This window comes from Hypomesus nipponensis, chromosome 8, assembly GCF_054491055.1.
Source record: "Hypomesus nipponensis isolate SF chromosome 8, ASM5449105v1, whole genome shotgun sequence".
NCBI classification, from domain to species: domain Eukaryota; kingdom Metazoa; phylum Chordata; class Actinopteri; order Osmeriformes; family Osmeridae; genus Hypomesus; species Hypomesus nipponensis.
Window position 1 is genome coordinate 3,588,593 of NC_140368.1, and position 18,630 is coordinate 3,607,222.

The following is an 18,630-nucleotide window of genomic DNA, read 5'->3' on the forward strand; positions in this document are numbered from 1 at the left end:
GACTGTCTCGAGTTAAAATGACTGACTGGAACTAGTAGACTAGGTTCTGTTGTTGAGAAATCTAAACATGGGCTTTGTGTTAAATCCAAAAAGCTAGGGGATACTGATGTGCATCGAAAGGAGAATAACCTATATTTTATATGTGAACATTCAAAAGTTAAAAAGAAAAAAGTTGTACTGCAAAACTGCTGCTAACCAACTTGAACAACTTACAATATTATCACATGCGTTAACAAATTGTAGAAAAACGAACACCAGAAATGTTACCGTCACTATTTATTAATGTCCATCGTTGTGCACAGAAACTGAAATCATTCACACTAAAGTATAGTTCAGAATAAAAGCAGTATGGAACATACAACGTAAAACACACACTGATGAACCTCAATCAGGCCTTTATCGGATTTAGTTGGCAGACGTATTAATTTGATTGAAGAGTTTATCCTTGATAACTTGAGACATCAGGCCATGAATTGCTTCAATGGTTGTCTTACAGCTAAGAAAAATGTAAGAGAAAAGTAAGAATTTAGTGTATTTGATTCTTGATAAATTACATATATAAACAGTATCAACAATACGGTCTAGCTAATCATAATGTATTTGTACACCGGAACAAAATAGACATATTAGAGAATGGTGTCATAAGAAAGCACCTCTTGAAATTATTTATAATTTTACCTTCCGTCCTATTTATTTATGCAATAGCTCTACCTGTCTCGTGTAGCTTTGGCCAGTTTGTCCTCTGACTTCCTGTCATGTGTGTCCAGCCCCAGCATGAAGCTTCCTCTCCCAAGCTGAGCCTCCGACTGTTCCAGCTTCTCTGACAGATCGAACACCTGGCCTGTAGTGTAGTCCGAATTCTGCACACATACACAAAAAACACATTTCACATGTAAATAAACTTTTTTTTTTTTTTACGCTACCGCAAAAACTTTCCAAAAATTGTAACAAAAATGTCTAAGTTGCTATGGGCTTAAATAGTAAGCCCTGTCACTGAAAAAGGAGCTCTGTCGACAGTTTACCCAAGGTGAGGCGGTGTTTTCCATGGACAAGGTAATTAAGACACAATGACACAGGGGGCCCTGTCTGTAGTGACATTGCAGAAACTGACAAAGCCCTTCGCCATTGGAGCGGCTCATTCTTGACATGTAGTCAATTCATCTTCATCCACAATTCTTGAGCTCTCTGTTTGGATAGTCTGCTACCTATTTAGACTGTGTAGCCAAGCTCGGGAGAGAGGGATGGCACTCCACAATGGGAATCCATAAGGGGCTTTCAATCTTTAGAAGCTATTGGTGACAAGGGAGATGATCCATGGTGAACCACAGCAGAATCTGTATCACTATTTAGAATTTAGAACAGCTTTTCTGTCGGAAGGTTTGAATGATGGCCACTTTCATTAATTACCATTATTTCTTCCATCCACCACTGGGATGTGCATACACTATATTTAAATATATCAGAAAAAAAACAAAAACATGATGTGTAAACTAGCCAGATGTGTAAAACAGCAAAGAATGAAAGGATTGTAAACACACCGTCAGGAGACTTGAAGAGCTCAGGGTATTAACCCAGTATTTATTCCAAAGTAGCTCAAGTAATTTTCGATCTAGTGAGGACTTGAAATAAGTGACTTCCAAGGCATAATACCTATAACAAAGACAAAAATAACATAATTAAGACTCCACAAATAATGAATTTTCTATTTTGTAAGTTCAGTAATTTAATGAAACAGGGCATGTTAAAGTTAGTCAGATGAGAAGTAATAGTTTAATTGCCTGAAAATGTAGGTTCACATGAACTGCAAAAAATATCTTTAATTTATTTGTTCTAAAAAAATAGGAACACTGAAGACGTAGACTTACTGTTTGCAGTGCACGCCAAAATCTTCAATCTTGTTGAGTGGAATAGTCTGATACTCGGAAGGTCCCTCATCAGGAGGCTTGTAACCCTGGAAACACATCAAACATACAAGCAAAGGGTTTACAAATGGGGGAAAATGCATTCCAATAGTTTTATTAAAAATAAAAATAAAATTGACTAGAATTATCTGTAATTTGCAAACTATAACCAGTATGCTGTATAGTATATGTATAGTCTAAAATGGTATATAAATCAGCAACAACAACAAAAAATATATACATTTACATAATTTCCCAAACTAATAAACACAATATTTGGACTATATGAGGGTTGAAGTTTCTTTCTTACCTTTGGGTAGGTTCTGAAGGCTCCGAGATTGACTTTTCCTGCTGATATGGTTCGAGTGGGGTCGATCTATGCGAAAGAAACACAGTAAAATAGAAAAAGACATTCAGGGGTCAGGAACCCTCCAGAGACCACCTCAAGCTGGCCACCAGGAGATATTTTTTCCCCTTACCGCGGCTGCCAGTGCTCTTAAAGAAAACACTTAATTAGACTTTGCCCAAGGGCACTTTGGGTCTGCAGAACCAATGAACTGTAAATACTATATACAGTTACAAAAGGCAAATATTTGTCTGTTCTTCATGGTAGTCTACTACCATACATCAAAAACCACTGAAGATGATGCCTAAACCTGATTACACCCTTCTCAGTTTCTCAGGCATGAACTTGTGCCCTCAGGTATTAGAAAGAAACAAATGCCCTTCTAGTACATGTTTAAGGACATCTTAATAGGAGGCAAGGAAATGTGAAATTTGCCACATCCACAGCAGAAAATCTAAAAGCGGTAATTCCATGAACTCACCACAACTGCCACAAAAGGCTCCTGGAACTGCTGGTTGAGCATCTGAGTGCTGACATCAATACCAGACAGCCAGCATCCGTAACCAGGGTGACTGTGGTACCAGCCTATAGCGTTCTCCAGCCGACCCACCTGACCGGGGACAAGGGGTTTGTCAGTTCCAAGGTCAATGCAATATCATAATGTCAGTGCAATAGTAACAGTGAGCAGCACTATGTGGATGTGGGAGCTCTTAGGTAACTACTACACATAACTGTTACCCTTGTGAAAGGTCTTAGGTCTAGCTTTCTCCTTGTAAACAACGGCCAATTTGCAACTGTCACCATCATCAGCATACCTGTTTAGCGTTCTCAATGTAGGCAGCCATGTACTCGTATGCTGCGGCCTGAGCGTTAACTCTAGTCTCCGTGCCCTCCACGGGCAAGGCAAAGCTGTCCATGATGTTCATGGTTTCACCATCCACCTTCCCCAACATCAGCCCCATCACCTCTAGGTTACCCCCTGACCTGGCGTGCATAACCATCTTCAAAAGAGCCAGAGCTGAGATCTTGCAGTACTTGAAATAATGGTGACTGTTCGAATAAAACAGAAGATATACACACATGAAACAACAGTTTGAGGGATTTGTGATATTGTTAACTTTGAATATCATATTATATGGTACAGCTGAACTGAAGCTACAACACTGTCATTTCGACCAAGTTTCACGTGACAAAGACTGGTAAACAAAACACGGCTAACTAGATAATGAGGTAACGCTAGCCCTTCGCTAGTTAGCAACCTAGCTAGCTAGCTGTGTAGCTACATGACTTGTCCCGTTGCAAGAAATGAAATATTAGCATTCATACATCTATCTCATTAGATTCATAGGTTGCATCAACCCTTACAATGACTGACTTACTCTTTTGTCCACGGTTTAGCAGCAAGGATTTCTTGCTGTTGCTTTTTGTCATATTTGTAGATTTCATCTATACTCTGTACTTCCTGCATGCTATTGGCGAGCTCCCATGTTTTCTGTGCAATGCTAGTCCCTGCCATTTTCACGACAACAAACGGGTCGGCGTTACTACAATACAAAGCAGTCTTTCAGTGCCAACTAATAAATACGCGATTAAAGGCTCAGTATTTCAAAGAACATTACTAAAACAAAAACGTTTCTTGCTTGAAGTAATATCCACTCGCTCAGATTATGGGAGCCATGACAGTGGCTGGATTATACCAATTACAGTAATGAGGGGGACATTCAAGATTCCAGTGCGATGATTTAAAAAAATGATGGCATGAGTCTTGAATAATTGGTTGAATTTAGTCATTTTATAAGACTAATATATAAAAATGTCAACATGAAGATATGGAGATGTGGATCTGATAGTTTGATCCTAACAAATATATGGCGTAGCCCTGACAGAAAGCTAATGGTAGTGACCAAAGAGTGTCTGGTGATGGAAGGTTGACCTCTGGTGGTGAATTTCGAGTGTGTAGTGTGGCCAAAGATCTTGCTTTTTGTGTTGAAGTAATATTCAGTACACAGGTTGAACACTGAGGCAAGCACACCTGGAGAAAACCTTTTGTCAGACATCCAACTACCAGCCAAGAAAAACGAAAAAAAAGATTGAAAGTAAAGTCACGTGAACTTTGTAACATCGTGGTATTGGAGAAACTTTATCCGCTGCACAGCTGATTCTAATTTGGTTACTTTGGCTAGTAGTGTACCCGTTGACAGCCAAGTGTTTGTGAATTGCAAGAGAAAGACATGGTGAGATAATGCTGAGAAACGATTTAACTTTCATTCTGTCATTTTACTATTTCTGTATTCAGAACGGTGATCCACGTTAACCGTTTGTGCTAGCTAACTAGACTAGCTAGCTTTGTATTGCATGTGTTGTGGTTGCCATAACAACGGGGTGATGCCGTCCCCAATTTAGCTTGATCGTTAACATTTTATAGCTGCACTCGCCCCTTTTCTATTGTTTTGAATTGTGTTCGACTTTAGAGCATCTGAATAATTAATGTATCTGTAAATTTATCTCATGCAAGTTAGAAATGGAAAACCGTGGATATTTTGTAATGGACCAGCGTGAGGAAGTGGCCAAGGACAGCGAGTGTTTGGAAAATGATCCACCTTACATGGAAATCAAGGTGTGTTACATTTTGGCAACATACTGTTGTCTTGGTATAAATGTCCTTTTAGTGAGGCAGATTTAATAGTTTGTTCATTTTCAACAGACAAAGACTGACCCAAAGGACAGCGTTGTTTTAACTGACACAAGAGCAACATGGAAGAAGATTTCTAAACCTGTTAAGGGTAATGATACAATTTATTGAGTGTATTAATTGTATGCCGTGGTTGACTGTGGAATATGTGTTAATGATGGTGGGTTGTTTTTTCAGAAGAGAACTCAGGCCTCAGTTGGCAGCTCGGAGCAGAATATGAGATGAAGAAACAGAGACTGCAACAGGAGCTTCGTCTGGAATTCAGGAATTATGCTTCTCAGGTCTGGTTAAAAAGTATGAGATGTAACTGTGTAAATGGGATTTGAAAGTATCATATGCTTTGGATAAAAGCGTCTGCTATGTGAATACAGTATGTTATCATTGTCTCAGCAACAACTTGTAGTGATTAAAGCATGAGGGACATGTTTATTATTGAAGAAAAAACAAATGGTTGATGGACCATATTCCTATTCTGATTGTAGGACAAGGATTTAAATGTTGGAGAGCCACGCCCACAATCTCAATACCTTTCACTCCCCATTGGAGAAAGGAGATCTGCAAAGGTAGTATGTATCTTCTGTGTGTTTGCATGTGTCCTGTGTGTGTGTGTGTGTTTGCATCATACCTGTTGTAGAACTACACATAGGGCTCTGTTGCCATGCCCAGGCTCCCTGATCAACACACAGCAGACAGGAGTGGGACCTTTCACCTTGGCACTTGACTCGACTTGCTTATGACAACATCAGTGGTGATATCGTGCCTGCGATTATGTTTGATTGCGGAAACACTTCCCACAGCAACCAGTTTTGTTGACTGTTTTTTTTTGTTGGAGCGAACTAAAAGCTGCAACAAATCTTCTGTGGGTTTTCTTTTTTAGAACAGACTGAGAGATGAGAGAAACAAAGAGTACAACGACTTTCTCAAAAGAGGAGCTGGACAGGGAAACATAAAAAGGACATCTGTTGCTTCTCAGGTAAGATGGCTGGCAGACAAGTTAAATTGGTCACGCTGCTGGGCTGCAGGAGTTAGCAGTAGTGACAAACTGTCATTCAAAGGCTCTGTTTTTGCCACAGGTGCCAGGCTCTGAGGCTGTTTGTTTTGAGGCTCCAGACTCTCCCTCACCCTTCCCAGAGGCTCAGCCTAAACTACAGTCAAGCCGCAGGGAGCACCACCTTTCCAGGAGAGATGCTGCCACTTTGACTGAAAGAGGCAGGGCAAGGGGGGGAGGAAGAGGGTCACGTTCTGGGGCTGGAACACAGGCAGGGGCTTGGGGTGCCTACCCACGGGGGAGGAGGCACTGGGATCCCCACAGGGCAGAGGAGTCCCTGGAGGACTGGGAGAGAAGGCCCAGAAGACAGCGAGGGCGCAGGGAGGAGTACAGCTCCACGGAGGAGTCGTACACAGACGAGGAGGAGCCGGAGGAGGAGTTCCTGTACAGGAGGAGGCCCAGGCAGAGCAAGGAGGCTCACTACACTGGGAGGAGAGAGAGGAGAATCGATCACAAGCCTGAGAGGTGCCCTGAACCTTAATCACTCAACCAATCACTGTGCTTTCATTTCATTGGATGATTTTTTGAAGGCCCTTGGCGTTTAATAGTCTAGCGGAATGATTTTTTTGTTTCTCTTCTTGATAGAATTGTACGAGAGCAGAGAGAGGTAAAGCACCGTGTTAATTGCCAGGAGGACAAAAGAGAAGAGATCAGGAAGGCACTGTCAGCGACATCAAACCATAAGTACTGGCCCTCAGCTATTAACCTGATTAGACCAGATTAGTCCAAGCTATGCAAGGACAGAAAGGCAATCATTTCATTAAAGTTGTAACTTAGGAACCGTATAAATGCTCAGTATTGATCATGTTTTGTATTGATTGGAGAGAGGTTTCTAAGGGGAGCTGTAAGAGGACAGGATTTTTTTATAGTTCCGCACATGTTGATTTATTGCATCACAGCAAATATGTTGAAGTTGTTGCGTTTCATTGTTTCAGTCTGATTCAATTTATTTCCTTGTAAATGGAGCACTCCTCAAATCAGCCTTCCTGTTAAACGCTTGTGAGGCCAGGCTTTGTTCAGCACAGGCACTCCCCCACTGCAATCCCATCAGAGAGGCTTCATCGATCAGTCAGGATGAGACTCTGCTCTTGTTTTCTGGGTCACTGGGAGATTCTCTGCATACTGACATCCCTGTTAGCATGGATGTGAGGTGCTGATGCAGTCAGACCCAGGGTGTGGCTGAAAGAGGCTTGATAGATCAGCAGTGAGCTTTATGAGGTGGACCCATTGATTTGGATGAACCACAGACGTAGGACCTGACTCTGACTGTGTCCATCTGTTCTGTAGACTGGACATGCCTGCATCCATGAGGGTCTCTGAGAGATCCAGGTCTGCGGCCAACAAGGATAAGGCTGAGTTTGCCACTGGACTCATGATCGGTAGGACCCGCACCAGCCGTGCTTTTGCATCTTACCGTTCGATTAGCACATGTGGTCAGATGTACAGCGCCACAGATAACGTGACGACTACTAGTCAGACACATGACTGTCGATCTAGCAGATCTAGATCTTGTTTTTGTGTGGCGTTCTGCAGGGGTGACCGAGGGGGATTTGGCCACACAGCTGAGGAAGGATCGCTACAGACAGGATCTGCTGGAGCAGATGGCCGAACAACAGAGGAACAAGAAGAAGTAAGACCACATGCACCTCTGACCGCAGGGCGCCTTTCAGTTGTCTGAAGGGACCAAGGATGGGGCTTTTGGAAACGTCTGATTAAACTGTATATTAAAGGTCTGAGGATGGTGTCTGAGAAGAGATTCGTTCTTTTCAGGGAGAAGGAGCTTGAGTTGAGAGTCGCAGCCACAGGAGTTGTTGACCCAGAGAAACAGGTACAACTATCTGTGAACAAAAGCTTTGGTTCTCTGAGGATGATTGAATGTTGAATTTTAGTTTGATGCACAATAATTTGTCTTCTTGCGTTTGTTCCAGCGTGTGAAGGTAAATTATGCGAGTTGTAAAGTGTGTGTGCACAGTAAGCCAAGTTATATATTTTTTTAGTTGTCATGTATAACGGGACTAAGACTTTTTAAAAGAATAACTTGGGTAAGGCTTCTGGAAACAATGTTAGTGATTGCATTTGTGATCTCACAAAAATTATATATCACATTCAATTGTATATAATTGCATGGATCTGCCCCATTTACATGAACTTTTTATTAACCACCTTGGATGACATTATTTCTCTTTGCATCACTTTTCCAGCCTGACCGCATTAAGCAGTTTGGGGCTGTGAATCGGCACTATGAGAGCAGAAGGCCGGATGTCCCCTACAGACCGGGGGCAGGCCTGGACGCCCTGGGGACTAACCACAACCCCAGGCCCAGGGAGGAGAAGCCCTCTCTGGGTAGAGCCGATAGGGAACCCCCTGAGAAGCCCCGGGTCGCCTTCCCTCCCCCTTTGGTGGACTACAGCACAGCCCTGGGCCAGCTGGCCGGAGGGGCAGCAGTGGGCTCCAGCCTGGGCATGGGGGCTCCAGGGGTCGCCCCTCCCAATCACAACTTTCACATGGGCCTCTCCAGTACCCTCGGAGAGATGGTCGCCCCAAGGTACGCTTATGTCACATTTGATTGGTTTATGTAACGGCCCTGCCAGTCCTTCTCAAGGCTTCTGTTCACGTTGTGTGCGCTTTTTCTGTTTTGGTTTCCTAGAATCGCTGGCGCACCTCCTCCCCTGCCTCCCTCTCTAACCAACACCTACAGGACTCCGTTCGATGAGGCGTACTATTACTATGGAGCCAGAAACCCCCTGGATCCCACTGTGTCTTACTGTAAGTACATCTACCCTGTTATTATGACCAGCCCCATTGACTGTGCCAAAGACACTGAGCAGGAAAGGGATTTGACCACAAGAGCTTTTCAATGATATGTTTATTTTGGTCTCAGTTCTTTCTAAATGAGACTGATTCATCATAGACAGTCTGTTCCCAGTGATTTGCTTTGTTCAGATTGGCTCCATGCTATCTGGTCACTTAATCATCTGATGTGACTTATCCACATGGCCTGACCCCCCCCCCGGAGCAGTCCTGGTTGGTTCATTAGCATCCGTTATAAAGCCACTATATGAGCAGATCAGTGGGCCAGCGGGACTTGGCACGTCCACGCAGGGCTGTCATATGACCCAGCTGAGCTCTTCCATGAGGCTGAAAGAACAGGCGGCTTATTGGAACCAAGTTCCGCTGACTCACATGGAACCAACCGTGTCCACACAACGTCTGTCTGGCTCCAAGAGCTCCACATAGTCACTCAACGTTTTTTTTGGGGGGGGGGTGTAATCATTTGCTAAATGGGTGATGTATGACTGGATCTATTCTTGGTTGATTGGGTCATTTGTCCTTCTTATGTTTCCCACCAGATGGGCCCCCTGGGGGAGGTGTCCACCCCATGGTCTACCCCCAAATGCCCCCTGGGGGACCTCCGCCCCCTGGACCCCCTGTCCACCCTGGGTGGGTCTCCTTCTGAGTGTCCTTATTGAAATGGGCCTTCTAATCGTTGATAATGAAACCGTTTATTACTGTTGTCTTATTTGGCCATGGATCATGCAGTGTTATTGCCACAAGGGGGCGCCCATGGCAAGCAGTGAGATTGCTGCTGATATACAGTACTGTATGCTGCTTATATCTACACAGGTGTGTTTAACTCTCTCTCTTTCTTTAACTCACTCTTCATCATTTTCTCTCTCTTCTTTCTCTGTCTCTCTGTGTCTGTCTGTCTGTCTCTCTCTCTCTCTCTCTCTCTCTCTCTCTCTCTCTCTCTCTCTGTCTCTGTCTCTGTCTCTCTCTCTGTCTGTGTCTGTGTGTGTGTGTGTGTGTGTGCACACTCAGAGTCCCTGGCCATCATGGTGCAGCGTTCCCAGGGCTGGGCGTTGGCATGATTCCAGGACAGAGGTCCCATCAGTCCAAAGATAACCTGCTAAGTTACCAGGAAGCACTCAGACAACAGGTACACACGGCCTCCTCCATCAGGAGTGACACTCTGCAGAGGTCATCCCAACCCAGCACGCCCTGTCACACCTGCTCAATCTCCCACCTGTTGTCTGGGACACGTCTTCCTGGTCCCCTGCTCTGCCATGCTGCTGTGTGGGCTAAATGCCACAGACAAATCTGTTAGCTGCGGTCCAATTTATGTGATAGAAGACTCCAGGGCGAAAGCCCTCCCCCTTGTCCTTAGCTCACCCTTATCTCTCTCTCTCACTCTCACTCTCTCTCTGTCTCTCTCTCTCTCTCTCTCTCTCTCTCTCTCTCTCTCTCTCTCTCTCACTCACTCACTCACTCACTCACTCACTCACTCACTCACTCACTCACTCACTCACTCACTCACTCACTCACTCACTCACTCACTCACTCACTCACTCACTCACTCACTCACTCACTCACTCACTCACTCTCTCTCTCTCTCTCTCTCTGTCTCACAAACTCACACACTCACACACTCACACACTCTCTCTCTCTCTCTCTCTCTGTCTCTCTCTCTGTCTCTCTCTCTGTCTCTCTCTCTGTCTCTCTCGGCCAAATCGGTGGATTTGCAGCCGGCTGAAACTCTCCTCTCTCTGCAGCCTTGCTTCAGGCCAGTTGAGTAATGCAGCATTCTATTGAAATTAATTGAATCTCATATCAAAACAAGTTAGCATTTCAGAACTGTCAGGAGATGAGGCAGGCTACAAGCCTGGCTGACTTGAGATGCTAATGATGCTTTTGGTCAGGGTGCTTTCCCCTGGTCCCAGAGCAACAGGACACATTGACTCAGAGTACTGACAGACTAATATTTGGACATGCAGCAGTGGCATCAGCATAACCACAAGGTGAAGGAGAATAGAGTTAGAGCAGGGACATTAAAAAGGCACAAAACTGTCTCACTCCTACTGTATTATAAATATTGAGCAACAGACTGACCCTCTCATCTTTCTAAAGCTTGATATTCTGTTAGTAGTGTAGTTATCAGATTTCTTCCCTTCCAACCACAGTCGAGTGTTAATGCTCCAGAACTCCTCCAGAACTCCTTCTTCATGATAATCTGGACCCTGAGTGGTCTCTCTCTGTGACGCTCCTCCCTGCTCAGATCCAGGAGAGAGAGGAGCGGAAGAGACGGGATCGGGAGGAGAAGGACCGCTACGACAGCAAGCTGGAGGCCGAGATGAAAGCCTACGACCCCTGGGGGCGTGGCGGGGCGGGGGCCCCTCTGAGAGACACCACGGGGAACCTCATCAGTAAGTCCTGCATTCACTCAGCCGTTCATCATCACATCCACTCAGTTTGCTTATCAAGCGTTTCCTTATGGTATCCAGTGGGTATAGTATTAGTCTAGTCCAGGCTCATTCAGATTCTAAGACCAGAACGCATACTCAGCTGAATCCATCTCCCTGAAGCCTTTAGTAGTAAAGATCTGAGAGACTGGGTTTCTCTGGAGCTGATCCAGCTGTTTCCGTGTCTCCAGGTGATCTGCATCACATGCACAGGACCAATGAGGAGGCGTACATCAACCCCGAGTCCAGGACCAGGAGGCCCGCTCAGATCCCCCTGGGGAGGTGCCACCCCTCCCCCAGAACGGAGGCCCCCTCGGCCCACACGGTGTCAGGTAGACCCGCCCTCTCCTCCTCCGAGATCCACCGCGACGGCTCCCTTACAGAACAACAACAACACACATGGTAGCCCAGGCTCGGGCGGTGTGCAGCTTGTGCGTCCTATCTGTGCTTGTGGATCCATGTCCTCTGGTGAGCTGGTGTGACAGTTTCTCCCCCTCCGTCCCTTCAGGGTCCTCCTTGGCCCAGCCGTCACCGTTTGCCCGCGGCAACGTGTTCACCGACAAGCCCACAGCACAGCAGCTTCATGAACAGGACACCTACAAGGACTTCCTCCAGAAGCAGGTGGGAACGAGCCCCCGGGCACAGCCTCCTCACTGGGGGGGATTCTAAACCCTCCCCAAGGCACGCTGGGGGAACGGGGTTAGCTAGCGCAGACTGGGGGGCAACAACCCTCTGAACCAAGGCTTGCTGTTGCTGTTGTTGTTGACCTGAAGCCCCCATGGGGCGTTAGAGCACTAGTACAGGCTGATGTGCTCGATAGCAGGGGGAAGAAAACAGAAGGTGTGTTTTGGCGTCCAGATCGAGGAGAAGAAGCTTAAGGAGGCGGAGTCCAGGGAGCGGACCAGGAGGGAGGAGGAGCAGGAGGAGAGGAGGCTGGCGGAGCAGAGGGCTCTCATGCAGCAGGAGTACGAGGTGGAGCAGGAGAAGAAGAAACGCAAGGAGATGGAGGTGTGGCACGCCTCAAACACCCTGCTTTAACAAACACACCAGTTCACATTTGACACGTGTGACATGAAACGATCAGCCTCGAAATGGGCTTTGATAGCAAGATTGCGGGCGCGTTTTGCAGCACAGTGCGAAGAACGAGGAGCTGATTCGCCAGGCTGAGGAGCGCCGCAGAGAGGCAGAGAGGGGGAGGAGGGAGGAGGAAGAGAGGGAGGCTGTCAGACTGCAGCACGAGAGACAGAGCAAGCAGGCCACCCTGGCTCAGGTGAGCTGGTGCAGAGAGCAGGAGAACATGAAGGAACCTCTCCTCTCCTCGCGTTGAGGTGGAGCCTTCTGAACCAGAGTTGTTCTGTTTGTTTGTTTACATCCAGAGAGTGTCGTCCCCTCCCATACCTGCCCTGCAGAAGAAACAGAGCAAGCAGCACCCCCCTAGACCCCCCTCGTCTGTCAGCCAGCTCTCCTCAAGGACTGTGTCTGTGAGTCTAGACACACCCACACACACACACACACAAGCTTGGAAACCGGTCCTGATTCCATCTTTCCTCAGGCACGTTCAATATCAGCCTCACACTCTCCTCCAGTGCCCGCCAGACGAAACCAGCTTCGAGCCACAGGTAAGAGCACTGACTCCTCAGCCTTTAGCATTAAATCAGTCATGCAAAAAGTAAACATCTTGTCTATGATCTCTCTCTCTCTATCAGAAGACCAGCCGGGGGTGATCAGTGAGTTGTCAGTCATGCGCAGTAAGCTGTTGAGCGAGCAGAGGAGACTGGAAGACCAGCTGGAGCACACAGTCAGGGCGGACACGCCCCCCCCCTCCAGGTAGCAGCCCAGACCCCCCTCCAGGTAGCAGCCCATACCCCCCCCCCCTCCAGGTAGCAGCCCATACCCCCCCCCTCCAGGTAGCAGCCCATACCCCCCCCCCTCCAGGTAGCAGCCCATACCCCCCCCCCCTCCAGGTAGCAGCCCATACCCCCCCCCCTCCAGGTAGCAGCCCATACCCCCCCCCTCCAGGTAGCAGCCTTCCCCTCCTAAACACTACCAGTATCCCTCACTGCATCCTAACACTCAACACAATTACAGTATGACTACTTGTGATAGTGTACAGGTACATATTAGCGGTGGAGCACAGGAAACATGCTCGGCCTGTGTAAGGGCTTTGCTGAGTTAGTAAGCAGCTTACTCAAGACGCTCCATGCTTGGGGTTCTGTTAAACGAGCTCAGCTGTGCCTGAACATCTATGAGCCAGGTGCTGCGTCTGTATTCTCCCTCGGCTCCCAGACCACAACAATACACTGTAATCCCCCACACAAGCAAAGCCCTGGGTTTACACCTTGACGAGCGTGTAATTGTTTACGCAGCACTGTCTGATAAATATGCATGTACAGCAATGGTACCAATAAAGGTTTGGCTGTGAGGAATATAACGCATGGTCAGAGGGTGTATACCTGCCAGGAGGATATGGAGGGACTGACGTGTTCCTTGATGTCTCTCTCCCCCTGCAGACACAGAGGGCGCCCCCCTGTGGACATATTTGACATGGCGCGCCTGAGGGCCCAGGTGTCCCAGAGAGTCACGTCTGGGGCTGCAGCTGGCGTCGCCCACGGCAACATGCACAACATCAGAGAGTTCAACCAGCTCAAGTACCGCGGTGAGAGAGCCCCTCGACGCATCCTCCACCACATCCATCCTGCTGCTCCCTCTTCCCAGGGCCTGCACATCCTCCACCACATCCATACTGCTGCTCCCTCTTCCCAGCGCCTGCACATCCTCCACCACATCCATACTGCTGCTCACATCCTCCGCCACATCCATCCTGCTGCTCCCTCTTCCCAGCGCCTGCACATCCTCCACCACATCCATCCTGCTGCTCCCTCTTCCCAGCGCCTGCACATCCTCCACCACATCCATACTGCTGCTCACATCCTCCACCACATCCATACTGCTGCTCACATCCTCCACCACATCCATACTGCTGCTCACATCCTCCACCACATCCATACTGCTGCTCACATCCTCCACCACATCCATACTGCTGCTCCCTCTTCCCAGCGCCTGCACATCCTCCTCCCAGCGCCTGCACAGCATACACAGCCATCACTGCACGGGTACTCCTATAGATTTATATTTATTTGGGATAATACAGTGGTTGGTACATCTCTTTTGTTGCGTCCGAGTGAACTGGAAGGTTTCCATTCCGTCCTGGTGATTAATTTGGGTAATTCTGGGAATCAAGGCTGTCCAACAGAGAGCCAAAGGCTCTTCTTGCTTGGGTAGGCCTTTGCTGGCTGGGGCCTGATGAGGTCATGATGTAGTGACTCATCCTAGCAGTACTCGCCAGGGATGATTTGGCAGCCGTGGCGACAGAGGAGAGAGAAGAGCGAAAAGGAGAGACTGAGAGTGTGAGATAGATGAGAGAGAGATGGAGCTAATAAAACAACATTTACTACAACTGACACGCAGGTATTGCATGTAATTGGAAGCCAAACAGCCAATTCACAAGGTTATATTCTCTCCTCCCTCAGCCAGGGTATCTACCTGTCTCATCAAGGCTGTCTTGTGTGTTGAGGGAATTGTCTGTAATGGTGATGGGTTAGGGGAGAAAGTGGACATGTCACCCTCCAATCAGAGCCTGAGATTGGACTGCCACTCAACCGTGGCCCTGAGCAGGTCCAGGAGCAGTCCCTCCCCCTCTCCTCCTGGGCTGGGTCTCCTGAACAGCAGTCTCTCCCTCTCTCCTCCTGGGCTGGGTCTCCTGAACAGCAGTCTCTCTCCCTCTCCTCCTGGGCTGGGTCTCCTGAACAGCAGTCTCTCTCCCTCTCTCCTCCTGGGCTGGGTCTCCTGAACAGCAGTCTCTCTCCCTCTCCTCCTGGGCTGGGTCTCCTGAACAGCAGTCTCTCCCTCTCTCCTCCTGGGCTGGGTCTCCTGAACAGCAGTCTCTCCCTCTCCTCTACCCTCATACAGACTAAGAAGAGTTGAGAGGTTTCAGTCCACACCGCCTTACATCCGTGGCCAGCTCGAAAGATTGCAGAGAGAAGGAAGCTGTTGAAGGAGAAGAGAAAGAGATGCACCTCTTGTCCTCAGCCCCCCAGCCCCTGGGCTGGCTGTAGGACCACAACAACAGACTGCAGAGTTGCTTAGTCATCATGGCGTTGTGTCGGTTCAGACTCTGTTCTGCACAGAGGTTGTTTTTTTTTAAACCAGAGGATTCTTTCCACAGGGATTAGAACTTCTCCTACCATATGAGGTCAGCGTCGACCATCAATTCAATCTGGGCCACAGTGGACCTGATGCGCTGCCTCTCTGGCTTCACTTCCTTCCGTCATCGTCATGAGCGCCGGCTAAAAAAAGCCTGGCTGAGTGGCCGTAGCGGAGGGAATGCGCTCATATGGGCGCATGTGTGTCCATCTGTAACCCTGTCGCCGTAGCATCCCGCATCCCATAACCACAGCCTCTCGTGTGTTCATCCAGGGACTGAGGTGTGTGTGTGTGTGTGTCCCAGACAGCGCGTCCCGTGAGGAGGTGCGTCACGTGTACCCTGACCCCCCTGGTGACGAGCGTAGTCTGGACATCCAGCAGCAGGCTCTGCTCAGGGAGCAGCAGCGCAGCCTCCGGACCCTCACTCGGAGGGGGGGGGACGGTCAGTGTGGCCCACGCACACACACACAGGCAGACACACACACACACACACAGACACACACACAGACACACACACACACACACACACACACAGGCAGACACACACACTAGCCCTTCCCATTGCTGCCTCTAGTCTGTGTTCTCTGTTCTGTGTACTGTGGTTCCTGACTCGTTGTACTCCTCCACCTCCCCAGACGTCTTCGAGGCGTCACCTGAGGAGAGACAGAAAGTTCACCAGCCGGTGAGTTTGTCCACGTGTCCACTTCTTTGGCGTACGGTGATGTCATTTCCTGTCATCTCCCAGGATGAATACTAGACCTAGCTGTCTCTGTTCTGTCTGCGCTCAACCTGTGTTCTACTTCCGTTCTACTTGGGTTCTGGCTTTCCAGAGGGAGAAGCCTAGCCACAGCTTCAACCGCCCGAGAGCTCAGGGTTCTGACAGCGCTTTGATCGGTGAGCCTCGCCATACATGATCTGACGTCTGGGACAGGACAGTTTGTGAGAGAGGAAGGACATGGCCGTACCCTACCGTTGTACCGTACAGCTTTGTAAAGTCTTTGCTCAGAATGGTTAATGCTGTACTGGACTGTACCTGGAATGGTAAAAAAAAAAAAAAAAGTCTTGGTTGTAGAAATAGTTATTCACACACACATGGCACACCACAGCAGGACGCGGTGCTGCAGCAGAAAGCCATTCTGGGCCTGGGTGGGGAGTCTCTTGATTCGCAGCCAAAGCAAATGTGGCCCATGCCAAGCCTTTTCGCCCACACAGCTGGTGTTGGTGCTGGAGAACGCGGGGAGAGGGAGCCCACAGCAGCTGTAGGGGGGCCGTTAAGCCCCCAGCCAGACCCAGCCACTGGAGCACAGGAAGGGAATGCTCTGTTCTGTAAACAGCAGCTGTAGAATAAGCAGGAGGGGTTAGCTCAGGTCTGGAGGTGCCCCCTCCTGATGTGACGTGCTCCTGATTCATGAGTTCTGGTCCCTCCTCAGACTGTCCCAAAGGTAAGACGGCCCCAGTTCCGGTCCAGTCCGCCCAGTCATCCCGTCAGGCCTCAGCCCAGGACAGGGCCAGGGCCAGGGCCTGGAGGACACCCTTCCAGGATGTAAGAGGAGACGTCTCGAGACTTCTAAGGGGCCTTCGTGTCACATGCTGTTTTTCCCCAGTAACAAGTCCTACGTCCAATGGGTCTTGATAGAAATGTTTCCTTGTTGCGTTGCAGTTTTACTAGTACTGTATTATAGAGACGATCATGGTGTTTATGTGTGGGTGCTGCCTGGTCCTCCAGGAGCTGGGAGCTCCAGATCCCAGAGGTGAGGGGTACGACCACCAGACAGACGCCCAGTCCCTGAACTCTGTCACCAGCCTCGACCTCCCGGACGTCAGGGTTCACAACCAGGCCCGCATCAGAAGACTGGACCACCTGGATGACAACAACTGGGGAACAGGTGAGAGAAGACAGGAAGTGATGTCATGTCTAGAGGAAGCGACTCCAACTTACCCGATCTCCATTGTATAGTGTGTGGTAGAAGGCAGTGTGGAGGAAGACTTCAGGACCAGTTCATTGACATCAGCTGAGAATGCTAACTGTCATGTTACGGCCTCTTGAGGTTGGGAACATCTGATCTGCTCTGCGTGCCTGTATGACTGCTGTGTCTCTCTGGTCACCAGGGGCTCTGTCAGCTGACGACGGGGACAACTTCTCCCTGCGATCCTCCCCCTACAACCCTCACAGGCGTGTCTCCGAGGAGACGGTTGCCACGGAGGCCTGGCTGCGGCCCGGCACTTCGGACACGGTGACGTGTGGGATGCCGGGTCGTAACCGTAGAGACCGGCCGTCCCTGGACCAGGAGTGGGGCGGGCCATCCACCTATCACGGCTGACCTCTGATGTTCATCCTCTCCTCAGGGGTTGTGGTGGCCAGTGAGCCCCTCCTGCTGTAGGTCGGGCAGAGAGGAAAAGAGAGATGAAAGTGTGTTTATAGCCCTCATTTGCATAAGTACTTGTTTTCAATAACCACCTGTTTTTCCTGAGTTGATAGTGGTGGTACGGAAATGTTATATGCCCTTGGTTTCAAAGCAAAAGATGTATATTTTTAAATGGAGTGCATACCATTTTTCAAAAGACCATGTAGAGGTCTTAGACTGATAGAGGAATATATGTCCTTGAGATTTAGCAGTTTTATTCCGTTTGTAGCACTTTTCTGTCGTTGAGTGTTAGTGTGTGTGCGCGTGCGGAGTTTGTGTGTGAAATGTAATCTGTACCAGAGCTGAGATCAGAGGAGAAATGAAGTTTACACAGCAGCAGGGTTGAAGCAGGAACAGACTTCGTCAGTCAGTGTGTGCTGGGCTCAGGCTCAGGCTACGACAGACCAATAACCCCCCCCGCTCTGGGCTGAAGCCCATCTGTGATCCCAACAGACTGAGCTAAAACTATAGAGGCAGAAAAGCTCATCAAATAAGCTGTTCTCTCAATGTATACAAGGGGGTTGTATGTCAGAGTGAATATGTACTTAAGATTTGCGGAATGTGAGCTTAATATTGAGATATGTAGTCCCAAGAAAAATGTGCAAGAATGATATATATTTTGGGGGAAAACGAATAAAATTATTTTATAATTTACAAAACATATTTGAGATGTTTTGTTGTTGAAGAGTTCCCTTCCCACTCTTTCTACTGGTGTCACCTGTGATCCTAAACCAGCCACCAGCCTTTCATCTCATCACTTTGAATTTCAAAGGAGATAAGAGAAATAATCAATCGGCA

The 18,630-nt window shown here is 48.3% G+C and overlaps 2 protein-coding genes across 5 annotated transcripts; one reads left to right on the forward strand and one right to left on the reverse strand.

Annotated features, from left to right (window-relative positions):
• Positions 1–261: 261 nt before the first annotated feature.
• Positions 262–3,935, reverse strand: cops5 (COP9 signalosome subunit 5). The gene is made up of 8 exons (XM_084703034.1): positions 3,627–3,935; positions 3,063–3,297; positions 2,729–2,857; positions 2,212–2,277; positions 1,866–1,951; positions 1,539–1,650; positions 712–860; positions 262–496 (listed from the first exon to the last, which is right to left on the reverse strand). Exons 1-8 carry the CDS (start codon positions 3,761–3,763, stop codon positions 406–408), a joined length of 1,005 nt encoding a protein of 334 aa, XP_084559160.1. The 5' UTR covers positions 3,764–3,935; the 3' UTR covers positions 262–405.
• Positions 3,936–4,138: 203 nt separating this feature from the next.
• cspp1a (centrosome and spindle pole associated protein 1a) lies at positions 4,139–18,491 on the forward strand. 4 transcript variants are annotated; one of them, XM_084703031.1, is made up of 30 exons: positions 4,140–4,481; positions 4,763–4,864; positions 4,952–5,030; positions 5,117–5,220; positions 5,422–5,505; positions 5,817–5,912; positions 6,013–6,452; positions 6,573–6,671; positions 7,275–7,366; positions 7,521–7,617; positions 7,758–7,815; positions 8,189–8,532; positions 8,635–8,753; positions 9,338–9,428; positions 9,807–9,924; positions 11,041–11,188; positions 11,416–11,556; positions 11,733–11,845; positions 12,083–12,232; positions 12,354–12,494; positions 12,601–12,705; positions 12,777–12,843; positions 12,931–13,051; positions 13,735–13,880; positions 15,732–15,869; positions 16,063–16,109; positions 16,258–16,321; positions 16,858–16,970; positions 17,154–17,313; positions 17,537–18,491. In XM_084703031.1, exons 1-30 carry the CDS (start codon positions 4,479–4,481, stop codon positions 17,746–17,748), a joined length of 3,792 nt encoding a protein of 1,263 aa, XP_084559157.1. In that variant the 5' UTR covers positions 4,140–4,478; the 3' UTR covers positions 17,749–18,491. The 4 variants fall into 4 exon arrangements, 3 of the variants coding, with proteins under 3 accessions (XP_084559157.1, XP_084559159.1, XP_084559158.1); XM_084703033.1 differs by having other exon boundaries at positions 4,767–4,864; XM_084703032.1 differs by having other exon boundaries at positions 4,141–4,481; positions 5,422–5,502.
• Positions 18,492–18,630: the final 139 nt, after the last annotated feature.

Bases quoted from the DNA above. Each gene is read 5' to 3' on its own strand.
- cops5 (XM_084703034.1), bottom strand. From the start codon at position 3,763: ATGGCAGGGACTAGCATTGCACAGAAAACATGGGAGCTCGCCAATAGC. The intron at 2,278-2,728 runs GTGAGTTCATGG...TCTTTCGCATAG, and splicing joins AGCCTTTTGTGGCAGTTGTG to ATCGACCCCACTCGAACCAT. The intron at 861-1,538 runs GTGTGTTTACAA...GTATGTGTGCAG, and splicing joins GCTCTTCAAGTCTCCTGACG to AATTCGGACTACACTACAGG.
- cspp1a (XM_084703031.1), top strand. The intron at 7,816-8,188 runs GTACAACTATCT...TCACTTTTCCAG, and splicing joins TTGTTGACCCAGAGAAACAG to CCTGACCGCATTAAGCAGTT. The intron at 15,870-16,062 runs GTCAGTGTGGCC...CCACCTCCCCAG, and splicing joins CACTCGGAGGGGGGGGGACG to ACGTCTTCGAGGCGTCACCT.